Source organism: Bufo bufo, chromosome 3 (assembly GCF_905171765.1).
Source record: "Bufo bufo chromosome 3, aBufBuf1.1, whole genome shotgun sequence".
Classification (NCBI taxonomy): domain Eukaryota; kingdom Metazoa; phylum Chordata; class Amphibia; order Anura; family Bufonidae; genus Bufo; species Bufo bufo.
Window position 1 is genome coordinate 658092566 of NC_053391.1, and position 15056 is coordinate 658107621.

The following is a 15056-nucleotide window of genomic DNA, read 5'->3' on the forward strand; positions in this document are numbered from 1 at the left end:
AACAGCAATTTGCAGCTTTGGAAATCTGTAAATATCAAAAATTTTCTTATTTATATATTGTAACAATGCAGCGGGACATCGCAACTAGCAGAAAACTTGCAGCCTCGAGCAATGGTACGTCCTTCGTGGAACACAGCTAACTGCATGTTTTACGGTACACTGCCTGCTGATAACCCCACCTGCTGCAGAATCTCATTATTAATATTTTTTTTTTATTAAAATTTATGTTTTTTTCACCAAGTCATTATCTGTATTACAAGCAAAAACGTGCTGTTTTCACACATACCACTGAGCCCCGACTGTAAGCTGACACTTCCGGTTTATAGAACACACACTGTAGATTTTACAACAATTACACAAATTCTCGATTCAGTACTCAATTTATCCTCTCCATGTGCAGCGAGTCCCTGAAAAGCCGATGCAGAGCATGGGAGTGGTAGTGGGCCTAATGAGATGTTGTGTCACGGTGTACTCCCTCAGGCTGTTGCTCCTTAGGGATCAATGCAGTGGAAAAGTGGTTTGAAGAATCAAGCCAGAAGTAAAAGTATAACAGTACAAAATATAACTTGTGGCACATCCAGTAGCAAATAAATACAAAGTACTGTTTGATGGCACTTGCTGGCACTTGTGGGTATAGCTGTTCACGGTGTGATACAGGCTTGAAATAAATATGGCCTGGTGGTTGTTCTAGGTGATGGGTGTCTGGCCTGTTTTCCCTCACTGGCAGCAGGGTCTCAAAAGCTAAATCTTGCTGGTCACCCACTGTAGCTTTTGAGAGTAAATGTCTCACAGGAGAATCGTATCAGGCTCATGGACTAGGAGCTCAAGCATGTGTTTCCTTTCTCCACGCTCTGTACTCTGGTACTCCCCCTCCTGGTAGGGTCATCCCACTTCTACCAAGACAGGGTGGTCAGCCCTATTACTGCCAACCACACCTCTTTATTTTGGGAATACATGGTCTAAACATAACAATGCAAAATAAAAAATGAGCAAATACCCCCAGGTCTGGGGTACTGCACATGTGAGTGAAATTATTAAAACTCATAACATAAAATAAACAAAAAACAAAGCTTAAACCATTACATGTATCACTTATGACATGCAGAATATAGCCTGAATTGAACAGCTGACTGACCTAGTGTCCCGCGAAGAAGGACCGGCACTCACTTTCTTGATGATATGAAGAGACGTTTATTCAAGGCATAATAGCATCATCAGTGACTAGTTTCGGCTCAAGCCTGAGCCTTTTTCAAATTGCAATTGATTGGCTTGAAAAAGGCTCAGGCTTGAGCCGAAACTAGTCACTGATGATGCTATTATGCCTTGGATAAACATCTCTTCATATCATCAAGAAAGTGAATGCCTTCTTGCTATATACTAGTGGGACGCCTTCCCTGGATGCGTGCACCACTTGAAAACCACAGTGCCGACCCATCTTCTTCAAATACTGACCTTGTATCCCATGACATCTGACTCATTTGCAAATGATCTGACGGCATCCCAGCCCAAGGAAATGTGGGAACCGTTCCTTATCCATTTGACAGTGCTCGGGGCTTGACTGGGAGCTAGAAAGAGAAGGAGAAAAATCATCAGGATCTCGTCTATATACAAATGAAATGTAAATAACCAGTGCAATCCACATCCACAGAATTGTTCTCTATATAGCTGTCCTGCTAACACAGCTGGAGGCTAATAAACCATTCCTGCTCTGGCGGTGTCATTTTAATAACTACTCTACTTCAGTGAACTTTCACTTAGCGTATACGCCAGAATCATTTTATCTCTTTACTGTGTCACAAAAGCTTAGCCCTGTTTGGTAGGCTTAAAATATCAAAATATTTTGAATATAATATTAGTCGTGACAATTTTAAACATCTAAGTGAAAAAGAAGAAAAACCGGGGGGAGAAAATCAAATTTTAAAACTTTTTTGAAAATATTTTTGTTTTATTCTATTATCATTTTTAAGAGTGCATTCATTTTTTAGATTTGCACACTGTACTTTGCACATTTCAAAGAATTCCATATTGTAGTATGCATTTATAGGCTGTGTTCACATGAATTATCATGGAATTTTATACCACTTTTTTTCTAGACTTTTTTAGTATCATTGTGCAATTTGAACTGGTTTTAAAGCATACCTGAGTTTTCAAAAGAAGTTTGCATAATGGCTGTATTTCCTTGTACAATCATAACAGTGAAAGGAACAGTTATGTTTGGGCTTCCTTAAAGTCTCTTTCATTCATATTATTCCATGTTTCCGCTGCACAGCTAGATGCATTTCTCTTAAAAGCATTGAGTGTCTCCCTTCTGCCAGTATTGTATGCAGTGACCTCAGTTCCCTTACTTCCCACTATGTTTGTTTTCTTCTAGGAAGCTCAGAAAGCTGATAAGGAGGAATAATTCAAACTTACAGAAAAGCAAGAAGCTCCTGTAATGTTCAGAAGCAGTATAGAATCAACTGTTTTATGAGACTCAGGATATCAGCTATCTCTGACCCCCCCCCCCTTTCCTCTCAGCTGTCTTCTGTGTCTCTGTTACCATGGACGGATTTTGTTCGACAGCATTGAGTGGACTGCAACTTAAAAGTGAAACCCCTAGTGGGGTCTTTTTCAGGTGGATACAGGCAATGTGCAAATGCATATCTGTGGCATAAATTTGAGGGTTAGCGTCTACCTCAGGTTCTGTGTTGTTGTTGTTTTTTTTTAAAACCCACTGTGTGAAATCAGGATCATTTATATGCAGATTTGTTGCAAATTAGTTACAGATTTTATTCTATGCATTGCATAGGGTGAAATCCACGGTGCAGCAAAAAATAGACTTTCGATTTAAACTCCGGGCCTCAGTTCAGATTTCATTGTAGATTTTTCTGCAGTGTCTGGATGAAATTTCATCAACATTGCTGCTTGTGTAGTATGCTGATGTTTTTTTGCCCGTAATTAAAAAAAAAGTATTGTTATACTGAATTTATGGTGGAAATCCAGCAAATATTTTACTGTGTGAACTCAGCCTCAAAAGTTTTAAAGGGGACGACCCTTGCTTAAATATTCCGCTGTTCGATCACAAACCTAAAAAGTCAAGATTAGTTGCATAGGTCTAAATATGAAGGCCAGTATAAGGTTACTTACGCGATTTTTTGGTGCTTCCATGCACGGCTGTACTCGAAGGTCCGTATCCAGCTTTGTTAAACGCTCTCACAGTTATGTGATATAATGTATTTCCTTCTAACTCTGTCAGAATGATGGACGACTCATTTCCAGCCGTTTTTACTCTTTCTGCAGCCTCTTCCTGCTCCATATCTTTCCAGTAACTAACCTGCCAACGTTGACCACACAGAAGATTAATTTTGGCAGCCGTGAAGTTTTCACTTTATTTCTTTATTGGTTATTTGAAGGCATTCCCCTCCCTGCAGTGAAAAGACCCTTCTGTCAAAAAATTAACAGGCTATTTTAAACACAAGGGATTTGCAGCCCAGGTTTTATGCCTGAGCGCCATTAACCATCCTGCCCAGCCATCGAGGGTCAAGATGTCGCCATATTACTAGCAGAATCATTGAAATTCAAAGCCAGAACTGTACTGTTATACTGTTTGGCCGCTTAGACCGAAGAGAAAAAAAAATAAATGCTGACAGACAGTCAAAAGAATTTAAAGAAAAGCCCAAGATGTCTTGCCTCACCCACATTTTTACCAGTTGGGCTGAGACATGCCACTCAACGATTTGCAAGGTGCAGCTACAGAGCAAGTGTTTTGTCTTCATCACTATCTACATAGTGCAAGAGCTGGGGAGACGTGATGGATAAATTCTGACAGAGCACCTAAGGATAAATTGTAGCGGGTTAATGTTTTGGGAAAAGCATAAGCAAAATGGGAATGGAAGGAGAACTTTCTCTCGTAGCTATTCAAACTAGGACAGGTGTCTGTCACATCTGGTTTAGAGAAAGCTGTGACAATGTCAAAATGACCTTTACTGGGACAACAGAAATAAATATGGTGATGGATGTTCCCAAGCTGCTTTGGAAATTACAATACATGACCTTATTTATTACAGGAGAAGACTGTTGGCATACCAGTCACTTAAGGGTTATGCAGCTGCTCTTCAAAGTCCCACCAAGACTGGCAATCTTCAATAAATATTATGGACCTTGGGACTGTTAAAGGCCTTGTCTATACTTATATACCTATATCTCAACATTGGTAAAGATTTATTCTTAGGCTAGCCATGCACATTAGATAAATATTGCCCAAACCTGCTGATCTCGGATGGACCAGCCCACTCTCTGTGTATGGTGGCCTTTTAACCCTGGCAAAAAAGGTTGTGTGTTTGATTTCAATATGGCTGATCATTTTGGTTTTGTGAAGCCTTATGCCCACTATGTAATGCTTAGTGGGTAGAGAAGTATCATAATATACATATATGGTGCGTGCACCAAACTTTATTAAGTCCTTTCGACAATTGAGTAGCACCAAAACAGCTCAAGTGATTCTCTTAAAGAGATTGTCCAAGTTTAAACCTTTTTTTTTTAGCAGACCTCTTCAGAATGGCAGACCCACGGTGGGGTTCATACTTATCCGTTGCTGGGTTCCGGATCCATCCCTCTATAACTGCCTCTGCAGGTCCAGTAGCCACAGTAATGACCTGTCACCTGTGCGGCACATGACCTAGTAAGGTACCGCATAGGTAACATGTCACTGATGTGGCCAGTGATTGGATCAAGAACTCAGATGCCCCCCCCCCCCCCGTCAAAAGGATGTTGAGTCTTAGAGACCCTGGACCTGCAGAGGCAGTTATGGCGGGATGGATCCGGATCCCAGCAGCGGGGACCAGGTAAGTATGAACCTCTCCACAGGTCTGACAATTTGAAGGGTCTGTTAAAAAAAAGTTTAAACTTGGATAACCCCTTTAAGTTGCCCATACAGATCACATGAACATCAGCCAAGCCTGCTGGTTTTGACAGGACCCAATGACCATGTAATGTGACAATCCCCTCAAGGCACATTTCAAGAGAAATAAGGATTGGGCAGTTGGATTTCACTACGGTTAATCCTTTTGTTCTAAAGGAAGATAACCACTGTGAAAGGTGTCTGTCTAGGCTATTGCATAATAAATTTGGCCATCTGCAAACATGTGCTACCAATCCATCTCTGGCTATACAGTAGATATGTATTTGGATGGATCTAAAAAAAATCCAAGCAATTCCATGAACCAAGCTTGTACAGGATAAATGAAGATAAATATTTTAATGTTGTCCGAGTCTTTCTTTCTTTCCTTTTTTAGGATCCACCCACTTGAAAAAAGGGTGAGTTAGAGTATTGGCATACATTAAAGAATTATAATATTCTGCAGTATATCATGTAGGAGAACCACAAATAAGGTTGACTTTTAAGACATCACGATCATCTGATAAAAGGCAAGTAAAAGAAATAATATGCATTTTGTGATAAAATACAAAAAAATTAAGCCCTCCCATTGAGGAGCCCAGCTAGTAAACACGGGGCAATGCTGCCTCCAATCGAGAAAAGTGGATAATCTGCTTCTACTGTTTCCTGTTTATCCTATGAAAGACAGCTAAGGCCCCTTGCAGACGAGCGTGTCCAAATAAGGTCCAGATGCGTTGCGGCAAACCTGCGCGAGTAGGTATGCAATTGTAGTCAGTTTTGACTGCGATTGCGTTCCGTTGTTCAGTTTTTATCGCGCGGGTGCAATGTGTTTTGCACGCGCGTGATAAAAAACTGAATGTGATACCCAGACCCGAACTTCTTCACAGAAGTTCAGGTTTGGGTTCAAGGTTGTGTAGATGTTATTATTTCCCCTTATAACATGGTTATAAGGGAAAATAATAGCATTCTTAATACAGAATGCGTAGTACAATAGGGCTGGAGGGGTTAAAAAATTAAATAAAAAATTATTTAACTCACCTTAATCCACTTGTTCGCGCAGCCGGCATCTCTTCTGTCTTCTTCTTTGAGTAATAGGACCTTTGATGACGTCACTGCGCTCATCACATGGTCCATCACATGATCTTTTACCATGGTGATGGATCATGTGACGGATCATGTGATGAGCGCAGTGACGTCATCAAAGGTCCTTTTCCTGTGCACAGCAAAGAAGAAGACAGAAGATATGCCGGCTGCGTGATCAAGTGGATTAAGGTGAGTTATATTATTTTTTATTTTTTTTTAACCCCTCCAGCCCTATTTTACTATGCATTCTGTATTAAGAATGCTATTATTTTCCCTTATAACCATGTTATAAGGGAAAATAATAATGATCGGGTCCCCATCTCGATCATCTCCTAGCAACCGTGCGTGAAAATCGCACCGCATCTGCACTTGCTTGCGGATGCTTGCGATTTTCATGCAGCCCCATTCAATTCTATGGGGCCTGCATTGCGTGAAAAACGCAGAATATAGAACATGCTGCGATTTTCACGCAACGCACAAGTGATGCGTGAAAATCACAGCTCATGTGCACAGCCCCATAGAAATGAATGGGTCCGGATTCAGTGCGGGTGCAATGCGTTCAACTCACGCATTGCACCTGCGCGGAAAACTCGCTTGTGTGAAAGGGGCCTAAAGTGTCTACATAAAATCTATAATCTGATCTCATCCATTGTCTTGGTGGCAAAAGACAGCAGAAGCCTCTTTTGATACTTATATGAGGGTCTCCTTCTTTCTGATGGTTAAGAAGAACTGAGTAATTTTTGAAAGAGGACATGTTGTACCCGATTTTAGTTTTTATTTCTCAATAAAGATGATTCCATACAAATTGTCCTGCTTATTGCACAGTTGTGTTGTCCAATCTATGGAGATATTGGTGCTCCCCGAAGCTTCTGGGCCCCAAGGCAAAAACAAGTCAATCTTACAATTTTTCATTTAAAATTTTGATGACATGTGTGTCCCGTCCGCCCTTCACCAAGGCCTGGGTTTGAATGGTACATCTACATCCCCAAAATAATACATCGACATGTATAGACTAAACTAAAAAGTGAACAAAAAAATTGGAATTCTAGCTCAGAAGGAATATTCTCTTCTCAAGGAATATTTGCACCTTTTTTCGAGTTGGTGAGCTATCACTGTTGGTTTCTAAGTGACCTGAATAGGCACACGGCGCCGCTAAGGAGCCTGCCTTGTGGCATTTCATGTGATTGCAAATGCTGGTTGACATTAACAGATAGAGGACAATCCTAGACGGTAAAGTGACGTCTGTCATAGTTGGTCATTTACACATGGATAATTTGTCCGGAAGGCAAGAAGAAAAAATGAAAAAAAAAAATAATGAAAAATCAAAACCTCAGTTAGATGAGCAAAGCTGTCATTTCTTGTCCTTTAGACCAGACAGTTCAAGAGTCTCGGTAATGACAAAAGAATTTCAGGATGACTCCACATTTAATAATAAAGGTTTAATGGTAATGAATGAACTTCAATGTCAAGAGGTTTAGAGGAAGAAGAGAAATTTTCCAAATGACTTGGACATAGCAGACACAGATATAAATGCTGATTAGAATTAAGAGCATCCATTTTAAGGGGGCACTTAATTTTTATGTGGGTGATGTGGATGTTGGATAACTATTGAAAACATTCAATACTTGTTTTTATGTTTGTTTTTTATAGTTTATTTTCTTTATTGCTTTGCATGAAATGGAATACACTCTCCCAGAAGACCCTGTTCTTGGACATATTGTCCCACCCTTGAACTCCACTGAAGCAGGGCAAGATTACCCACCATGAAGCATACTGTATGTTCAACCAAGTGGCCTAACCAGTAAAGTCCCCTGACAGGAAGAGAGACTGGTGCTCAAGTCAAATAGCTTTTCTAGTTATAGAACCAGATTCCTTAGGTACCAACCAAGACAGAAAAGGAGAGGGCTAATGTCAAAAGAGAGACATAAAACTGGAGATGAGAGAATCGATTCTAAAAACATTAAATTCAACCTGAATTTTGGAAATCTCAGGTTGAATCCAAATTTGTTTGGGCAATTCAATTAGTTCAAATTTCTCAAAATAGCATCAGCCATTTTTCAAATCAGAAGGAGGGATGAAGAAGTAGGAACACAGGACACCATACTGTATGTATGCACAAAGCAGGCATTTGATGCTTAATAAGTTACCATTTTTCAGACCATTTAAAATAATATAAAAAAAAAAACATAAAAGACTCTAAAGTTTCATTTTTAAGAGGCTGTTTGTTACCACCGGCCATTTGTTCGCGGAGAGGCCATCGCTGCTATCTTGATTGAAGACACCGCGCAAAATTTTGCATGGGGTTAAGGGTGACGTCACCACAGTGATGTCTTCAGTGAGGACGCCACTGCACCTGGCCAGTGTAATGACGTCATCAGGTCACCGTGCAAAATCTTCAATCAAGATGGCTGCGACGACCTCTCCGTGAGCAAATGGATAAGGTGAGTATGTGTTTTTTTTGTAACAGATTAACCCCTGAAAGCCCACAATTGTAGCATCTGATGCCGTGATCAGCAAATTGAATTTCTTTGTGAAATTCGGCAAAGCAGCTGAATTTAATTTTTCATAACTTTGCTCAACACTAGTGATCAATATTAGATTGGCGGGAGTCTGACACCCGGCACCCCTACCGATCAGCTGTTTGAAGAGGAAGCAGTGCTCCATGCGAGTGCTACTTCCTGTTTATTACACTGCCCATCGTCTAGGAGGTTTTGGCGGTGCAGTGTAATGACTCCATTGCTCCATTACTCTACAGGAGAGGACATGTAGTGTAATAAAGAGGAAGCAACACTCTTATGGAGCGTCACCTCCTCTTCAAACAGCTGATCGGTGGGGGTTTCAGGTGTCGGACCCCCGACCATGTGATATTGATGATCTATCTTGAGGATAAGTTGTCAATATATATTGCTGCACAACCCCTTTAATATATTGTTCTGCCCATCCTAAATCTTTACAGAGATTAAATAAAAAAATGCATCTGCCAGGGATACAGTCTCAAGCGCTCAAAACATATAACTCGTTCCTGGGAAAACAGGGTTCCATAGCACCTCCAATTTTGGGTTTGTGAACACCCAGTGTGTGGAAACATATAATTATGTAAAAAAAAATCTATTATTATAATTTACTTACAGTGAGTCTTTGTTGAATAATAACAGTAATGTAATTTGGCTTGGCAGCAGCTGCCTGACATTGATTGCTTTAATTTATTTTCCTCTACTTCAGCTTTTGTTATCACATATTTCTTTTTCAGTTCTTTTTTCCATGATTGTTCATTCAATACTACCGAGTCCTGAACCATACTCTTTACTGACATTAAAAAAACAAATCATTGAAGTCAATAGCAAACACATTAACTGGAAGTAATAATAGTCCGGATGCATTATTGGGTATACGGCACATTTGTACGTAAGGTTTTCTGAGAAGAACACTTCCAATATACTTCAATAAAACGGTTATGAGAGAGTTCGCTGTCAATGCTGAATAAAATATATCAATTGTAATTCTATGGAAATCCTGCCTCAGGCCACTCATATACAGCACTGGTTGTCGTGTTCAAACCTCCTTCTATGCTGTAAAACAAAGTAGAGGCAAGCCAGAAAAAATCTACGAGATGTGAAAGACAACTAAATTTAAGAGGAAACTTGTTTACTAGTGGCCAATTCTGTCCTCTTTAGTACTAGAGATATATGAACCTACAGGAGTTTGTAGTAGTATGCAGATGTACTAGACAGGGGAATCTCCATAGTGTGCCAAAAACACTGAAAAAAAATATTGCACTCACATAGAAATGACAGATTTGGCAACCAGTTACAGTATGTCTCATGCAGATATGTTAATGATTACAGGTGTGGTCTGACTAGACATTGGGTCTTGCCACAAGATGGTGTAAAAGTGCTTCCTCACTGCCCTATAAAAAGACTCTCAGATACTACTTTTGGGTAGTGTACCTCTTGGTGAGAGATCTTTGACTGGTAGATATGCCTCCATGAGGCATTCAAAAACTTTTTGCCCAGTCGACAGACCTTGGACTGGGATAAGCAAGATGTGTGTTTCAACGAATTGCCCCCCATCTAGGTCGTTCTGACCTAGCTGTTAGAAGATGTTGGGAGCAGTGGTTACCTGAGGGCACACACAGCAAACAAGCTATGCATGAGCCAGACAGATAACCAGTAGAGAGGATCGTTTGATGCGCCAACGAGCATGAGCTGCTTCCACAGTTTCATTGTCCACCATCCAGACACAGGTGTCACCTTCATTACACACCGCTGTCTCTGCCCAGACCATTTCCAAGCGCTTAGCAGAAGGAAATTTGTCTTTGTATGAAGTGGTTTAGTGAACAAGAAATCTGAACTGTTATGGACTGGAACCACATAATCTTTTCTGATCCCGGTCCTCTTTAGAATCCCATGCTAGTTGGGTTCAAGCATGGAGGCCTCGTGATCAGTGTTTCAATCCTGCCTTTTCTGTGGAGAGACACACTGCCCCAACTGCTGGTGTGATGATCTGGGGGCCATCGCAATTGACAGTTGGTCACCCCTAGTAGTGATACAAGGGACACTAACAGCTCAGTGATATGTGCAAGACATTCTGTGGCCACATGTGTTCCTCTCATGGCAGGGCTTCCAAGTGGCATTTTTCAGAAGGATAATGCTCGCCCACATGCAGGAAGGGTTTCCCAGGAATGTCACCACCAGATTACAATTCTTTGGGTGCCTGGTCACCAGATTTATCATCAATTAAGCATTTATGGGACCAGCTGGGACATCAGCTTCACCAACCTACAAATGTGCAGGATCTATAGGTCCAGAAGCAACATCTGTGGACAAATGTGCCACAGGATACCATATCAAACCTGTATACCTCAATGCCCAATCGTATTTCATCTTGTATCCAGATTAGAGGCCGTATCTCATCTTGTATCCAGGTTAGAGGCCGTATCTCATCTTGTATCCAAGCTAAATGCCATATCTCATCTTGTATCTAGGCCAGAGGCCGTATCTCATCTTGTATCCAAGCTAGATGCCATATCTCATCTTGTATCTAGGCCAGAGGCCGTATGTCATCTTGCATCCAAACTAGAAGCTGAATCTCATCTTGTATCCAGTTTGTGGCAATTGATCTCTGAGAAAATTCTGGTCTTTTTTTATATGCTACATGACCCCCTTCCCATTGGACACATTTGACCTTGATCCAGTATGGCGACTTTCAAGATGGCTGCCATGTTCCAGACATAGCCTAAAAGATAGGCCCCCTCACCTATTACTTGCTGGGGTATACAGATATTTAATTTTCCCTTTCGCTTCTGAAATAAAAGGATGACTCGCCCTTTATTTGCACCACATACTGCATCTCACATCTTACTTTTCATCATTTTGCAGACTCCTAGTTATGTAGTGCTATAGAAATTGAACGTATCACATATCAACATTAGCGTGGATAAATTCTGGGCATTTGGAGAGGACCTGTCACCCCCTCTTTACATGTCTGTTTTACTAACTACTTGCATCCCACATGTTATAACAATTCTAGAACATCTATTCTGATCACTGACACTATCCAATCAGTGCTGGCAGTCTCAGGCAGGAAAACACCCCCAACTGGTAATACCCATCTGGACCTTTATAGCAAACTGCTAGTACTTCATTCATAACATCAAGCACAAATAATAAAGGAATGGCACAACATAAAGTAAAAAGAGTGGATGCTCCAGAATTGTTATTGCATGGGAAATGCCAGTAGTTACCAAAACAGACATGGCAGGAGAGGTTAAAGACCCCTTAAAAAAACCACCCCAGGCAATATCTATCAAGGAATGCTGACTTCTGGGCAGGGTTTACATAGATCCTGTCCATTTTGAAGCCAGGGAACAAGAACTCCTCTCTCCCACAACCCACATGCCCTCCTGAATTCAACTGCTGTGGCCCACATCTCACCTCCTAAGTGTCCTGCTCCATATCTTAATCAGAGAGAACTGGAGGAGATCAGAAAATGGCATCTATTGATGGCCACCACAGAGGGACAGCTTTTGGGCCAGTATATTGTGCTGCTCTGTGGTATATGGTTCTGGTGGGATGGTATTTTGCGCTACGGTATTGATGACCCTGCCTATGTGTGTTAGCCCTGCCTTCTGTCAATTTGGACCCTCCTACAACATGGGGCCACTTTAGGATTTTTTTCCAGGGCCACTTTAAATTCCCAGTCTGCCCCAGCCTACTAGGGTATATGGAGAGCGGTCGTCTTCCGAAGATAAGCCCTTCCGTGGCGGCCTTATTAGTAGGCACCCTGCATTCTTAGTAACAGATACCACTTGATAGAACAGGATGACTGAACGACTGCTCTTGCCTCTAAATTCTATTTATTGTATATGACTTTTGTTCAAATTTTTACATTACGACAAGTGACCCCCTTTTCTTACACTTTTTTCTTATTAACTTTCATTAAATATCAATTACAGATTTTCTTCGGGAAGAAGGCATATGAATTCCCCACACACACCCGACAAGGATCTATTAAACATCTCAGCACATAATAATTCACTAAGTTCTCACAGGGAGAACATTTAAATAAATGGCGGCGGACTAGGAAAACATGACTGTATAATATAGCAGCGATGCGACTAAACCAAGTCAATCCATTTCTATAAAACAAGTCACTATGCATTATAGAACATAGTAAAACATCTAATGAAATCAACTGTGCCGAAAAAGTTTTCTCAAGTAGAAACACATTTGAATTCTGTTTTATATGCTAATGAATGCAGCCGCCTCTTTTCTTTATTTTAGTAGCTGGAATTTGATTCTTCTTTGGCATTTGTAATGCATTTAATTTATTTAATATCCTCGTACCAACAGCGCCCGCTCACCGGATTACATGTCGTACAGATTAAATTACAACCTAGTACTGCAGTTTATATAAAGATGGACGGTGGTGATAGGCAAGTTATATGACATGCAATCAAAGGCATACAGGCTTGTAGAAGATCAGAGGCGCTTGTCGCCTGTAGGCATGTGAGCAATGTGGGTTCATTCAAATTAGAAACCACCATACAGAAAAATGAATGATGTGACTATGGTGGCACCAGATGGCTAGTGCTTAATTTGCATATTTTGGGAACTTTTCCTTCTTTCAGTGGGTTCTTGTAAATTGTAATTTTCTCTCTTCTTGCCTTCTGAGTGGTGGGAAGCCGGAGATCTGATATGTGCCTCTAAAATGGAGGTGTATCTTCCAGAACAATTGCTTCTAGGGGAAAATACAGTCGTGGCCAAAAGTTTTGAGAATTACATAAATATTGGAAATAGGAAAAGTTGCTACTTAAGTTTTTATAATAGCAATTTGCATATACTGCAGAATGTTATGAAGAGTGATCAGATGAATTGCATAGTCCTTCTTTGCCATGAAAATTTACTTAATCCCAAAAAAATCCTTTCCACTGAATTTCATTGCTGTCATTAAAGGACCTGCTGAGATCATTTCAGTAATCGTCTTGTTAACTCAGGTGAGAATGTTGACGAGCACAAGGCTGGAGATCATTATGTCAGGCTGATTGGGTTAAAATGGCAGACTTGACATGTTAAAAGGAGGGTGATGCTTGAAATCATTGTTCTTCCATTGTTAACCATGGTGACCTGCAAAGAAACGTGTGCAGCCATCATTGCGTTGCATAAAAATGGCTTCACAGGCAAGGATATTGTGGCTACTAAGATTGCACCTCAATCAACAATTTATAGGATCATCAAGAACTTCAAGGAAAGAGGTTCAATTCTTTTTAAGAAGACTTCAGGGCATCCAAGAAAGTCCAGCAAGCGCCAGGATCGTCTCCTAAAGAGGATTCAGCTGCGGGATCGGAGTGCCACCAGTGCAGAGCTTGCACAGGAATGGCAGCAGGCAGGTGTGAGCGCATCTGCACGCACAGTGAGGCGAAGACTTTTGGAAGATGGCCTGGTGTCAAGAAGGGCAGCAAAGAAGCCACTTCTCTCCAAAAAAAACATCAGGGACAGATTGATCTTCTGCAGAAAGTATGGTGAATGGACTGCTGAGGACTGGGGCAAAGTCATATTCTCCGATGAAGCCTCTTTCCGATTGTTTGGGGCATCTGGAAAAAGGCTTGTCCGGAGAAGAAAAGGTGAGCGCTACCATCAGTCCTGTGTCATGCCAACAGTAAAGCATCCTGAGACCATTCATGTGTGGGGTTGCTTCTCATCCAAGGGAGTGGGCTCACTCACAATTTTGCCCAAAAACACAGCCATGAATAAAGAATGGCACCAAAACACCCTCCAACAGCAACTTCTTCCAACAATCCAACAACAGTTTGGTGAAGAACAATGCATTTTCCAGCACGATGGAGCACCGTGCCATAAGGCAAAAGTGATAACTAAGTGCCTCGGGGACCAAAACGTTGACATTTTGGGTCCATGGCCTGGAAACTCCCCAGATCTTAATCCCATTGAGAACTTGTGGTCAATCCTCAAGAGGCGGGTGGACAAACAACAACCCACTAATTCTGACAAACTCCAAGAAGCGATTATGAAAGAATGGGTTGCTATCAGTCAGGAATTGGCCCAGAAGTTGATTGAGAGCATGCCCAGTCAAATTGCAGAGGTCCTGAAAAAGGGCCAACACTGCAAATACTGACTCTTTGCATAAATGTCATGTAATTGTCGATAAAAGCCTTTGAAACGTATGAAGTGCGTGTAATTATATTTCACTACATCACAGAAACAACTGAAACAAAGATCTAAAAGCAGTTTAGCAGCAAACTTTGTGAAAACTAATATCTTTGTCATTCTCAAAACTTTTGGCCACGACTGTACATACCTGATGAAGATGTATGGTAGAACACAGAGGCTTTACAAGTTTATACTAGGTAGCCGTACAGTGTCCATGCAGAGTTGTACCACCTCCAAACACCCAGCACTGCTGTGTGCATGGGACCATATTGTCCTTTTACGTGCTGTTCAGTAAGCAGGGCTGATTTGTTTTCCAGGCACTTTGGTTGTGGAATGACTAATTAAACTTCCAATGTCTCCATTACGCCGCTGCAGCAATTAAACTGCAAATTTCTGCTAATGAAGCATAAATAAAAACAGCGCGCAAATGT

The 15056-nt window shown here is 41.1% G+C and overlaps 1 protein-coding gene across 1 annotated transcript in view; it reads right to left on the bottom strand.

Annotated features, from left to right (window-relative positions):
• The window catches only part of CNTN5 (contactin 5), a 626057-nt gene that overhangs the window by 15893 nt on the left and 595108 nt on the right, over positions 1-15056 (bottom strand). The window contains exons 21-22 of the mRNA XM_040422478.1: positions 3127-3313; positions 1453-1565 (exon numbers count right to left, since the gene is read on the bottom strand). Of these exons, the coding sequence (XP_040278412.1) occupies positions 1453-1565; positions 3127-3313 (300 nt within the window). The remainder of the gene's footprint in view (positions 1-1452; positions 1566-3126; positions 3314-15056) is intronic.